Source organism: Apaloderma vittatum, unplaced genomic scaffold (assembly GCF_000703405.1).
Source record: "Apaloderma vittatum isolate BGI_N311 unplaced genomic scaffold, ASM70340v1 scaffold4300, whole genome shotgun sequence".
Taxonomy (NCBI): Eukaryota; Metazoa; Chordata; class Aves; order Trogoniformes; family Trogonidae; genus Apaloderma; species Apaloderma vittatum.
In genome coordinates, this window is record NW_009693841.1 from 43,307 (window position 1) to 45,221 (window position 1,915).

Below are 1,915 nucleotides of genomic sequence, written 5' to 3' on the forward strand. Positions count from 1 at the left end.
AATTTTTCTTAACGGCCTTGGTCCATGGCTAATGCCCTGGCGCTGCTGCACAAAACCGAGGGACGGCTTGGTCTGTTACTGGCTCCCCAGGGAAGAGAAAGCCAACGAGAGCAGATCCTGCATAAAACACCTCCCCTCATCTTCCACTCTGAGGAGAAACACAATCTGGGGAAGGATGCCCTTCTAGGTGAAAAGAGCTTCTGGACTGAAAGCTGCCCGTGAAGAATTTTTAATTTTGCATAGTGATTGTCTGAAGAAGTCATCTGAAACGATCGGAGCAAGTTCTGCTGTCAGATTCGCATTAGCTCTTCTGACCCCTCCCATGTTTCTGAGCGAAGAATTCCACTCTTCAAAAAGTACAAAGTTCAATTTCTAAACTTCTCAAAGAAAGCAAAAGCAGATGGCTCAGTATATAAATATATCCAGCATCTGGATTCTCAGTCACAAAAATAACATCCTTTATACAACAGAAAAATGGGTTGACTATGGAGCGATTCGCCGTCGATCTTAAGATCCAACATCTTCATTGACAGTTTCGTCTTCATCCTCTTCCTCGTCATCCTCCCCCACCTCTCCATCCCGCTTCTCTTTTTCAAGCATTTTTAGGTACTTGCTAGCTAGGATCTTCTTTGGCAAGATATCTGGAATGTAGAATTGTTTCTTTTATAGCCAGTTTGAATACTTACATTGCCTCATTAATACTGCTGCATCCGTACCACTAATGAAACAAAGCCGGAAAGAGGCTTTGTGAAAAACATTATTATTTAAGCGAATAACCAGGTAAGTCAGTCTGACCTGTACAGCTCTAAGAATAAGCAGGAACAACCCACTTATGGTAGGAGCAACCAGATATGAGGGATGTATTTTACGACTCATTACTGGCAACTGTCTTCACTATCTGCTCATGTACCTTATTTATGGGATGTAAACCAGAGTGCTCTCAACAGCTTTAGACAGATTCAACAAGCCAGCTCTCCCATTTACGTTCTGTAGAAAAGTTTTTCTGCAGTAAGGTATTTGTTCAGGGCAATAATGATGGACCTGAGAGAAAAAGGAACCGTGTGCTCTCTAAGGACGCCCACAGGGAACTCAAAGAAAGACTGGGCTGGAAATATCTTACTCTCAACCTATATCCTATGCCAATACCTTTTCTAAACTAAGTGTTACAACAAAAATCCAGGTGTCATTAAAAGGGCAGGTGCACATACATATATATAAAACACCAGAGGAACCATTTGATGGATCAGTTTGAGAAACAAGCCTGACAGATGGAAATGTGCAGTTTTGGGGCCACATAACTTCTCACATAAAGGGGTGCACTGATCTTGTTTTATAGGCTGAAAGCTTTCAGATGGAGTTGCTGGAATTTTGAGAAATTCTTAAGGCAATATGCTGAGAACTAGTTAGCTTTGTATAATTTTGAAGCACCAGAAAGATCTCCGTGGACAATGAAATGCTTTCAGCGATGTAGTTTCTAAGTTCCAGCTGAATGTTATACAGGAGTTTCATGACCAGTAGAACTGTGTCACAGAATCATTAAGGTTGGGAAAGACCTCCAAGATCAGGTCCAACCACCAACCCAACTCTCGGCCTGGTGCTGCATAAACCTGCTCATGATAAGAAAAACCGAAATTCCACTGATGGCACCAACTCTCGGTGACTGAGCTGACCATGTCCTCGCAAAACAATTCAGTGAGAGCAAGATTTAATTTTCCAAATTACGTATTGGATTTAGCATCATAGATGCTCTACCGGGTCAGGCTGTGGTGGAGTTCATCCTCCCACAGCAGCTCTCAGTGCAGTTTTTGGAGTGGTAGCTAGAAGGGTGTCAATAGCACCCCAGGGTTTTGGCTACTACTGAGCAGTGCTAACACAGCACCAGGCTGTGGTTTTCCAACGTTCCCCCAACAGCAGG

At 43.1% G+C, this 1,915-nt stretch overlaps 1 protein-coding gene across 1 annotated transcript in view; it reads right to left on the bottom strand.

Moving 5' to 3' along the window:
• Positions 1 to 507: 507 nt before the first annotated feature.
• CHRAC1 (chromatin accessibility complex 1) overlaps positions 508 to 1,915 on the bottom strand; it is a gene marked incomplete at its 5' end in the record, with an annotated part of 1,982 nt that continues 574 nt past the window's right edge. Inside the window, one exon of the mRNA XM_009865060.1 lies at positions 508 to 641. Coding sequence (XP_009863362.1) covers positions 508 to 641 — 134 coding nt within the window. The remainder of the gene's footprint in view (positions 642 to 1,915) is intronic.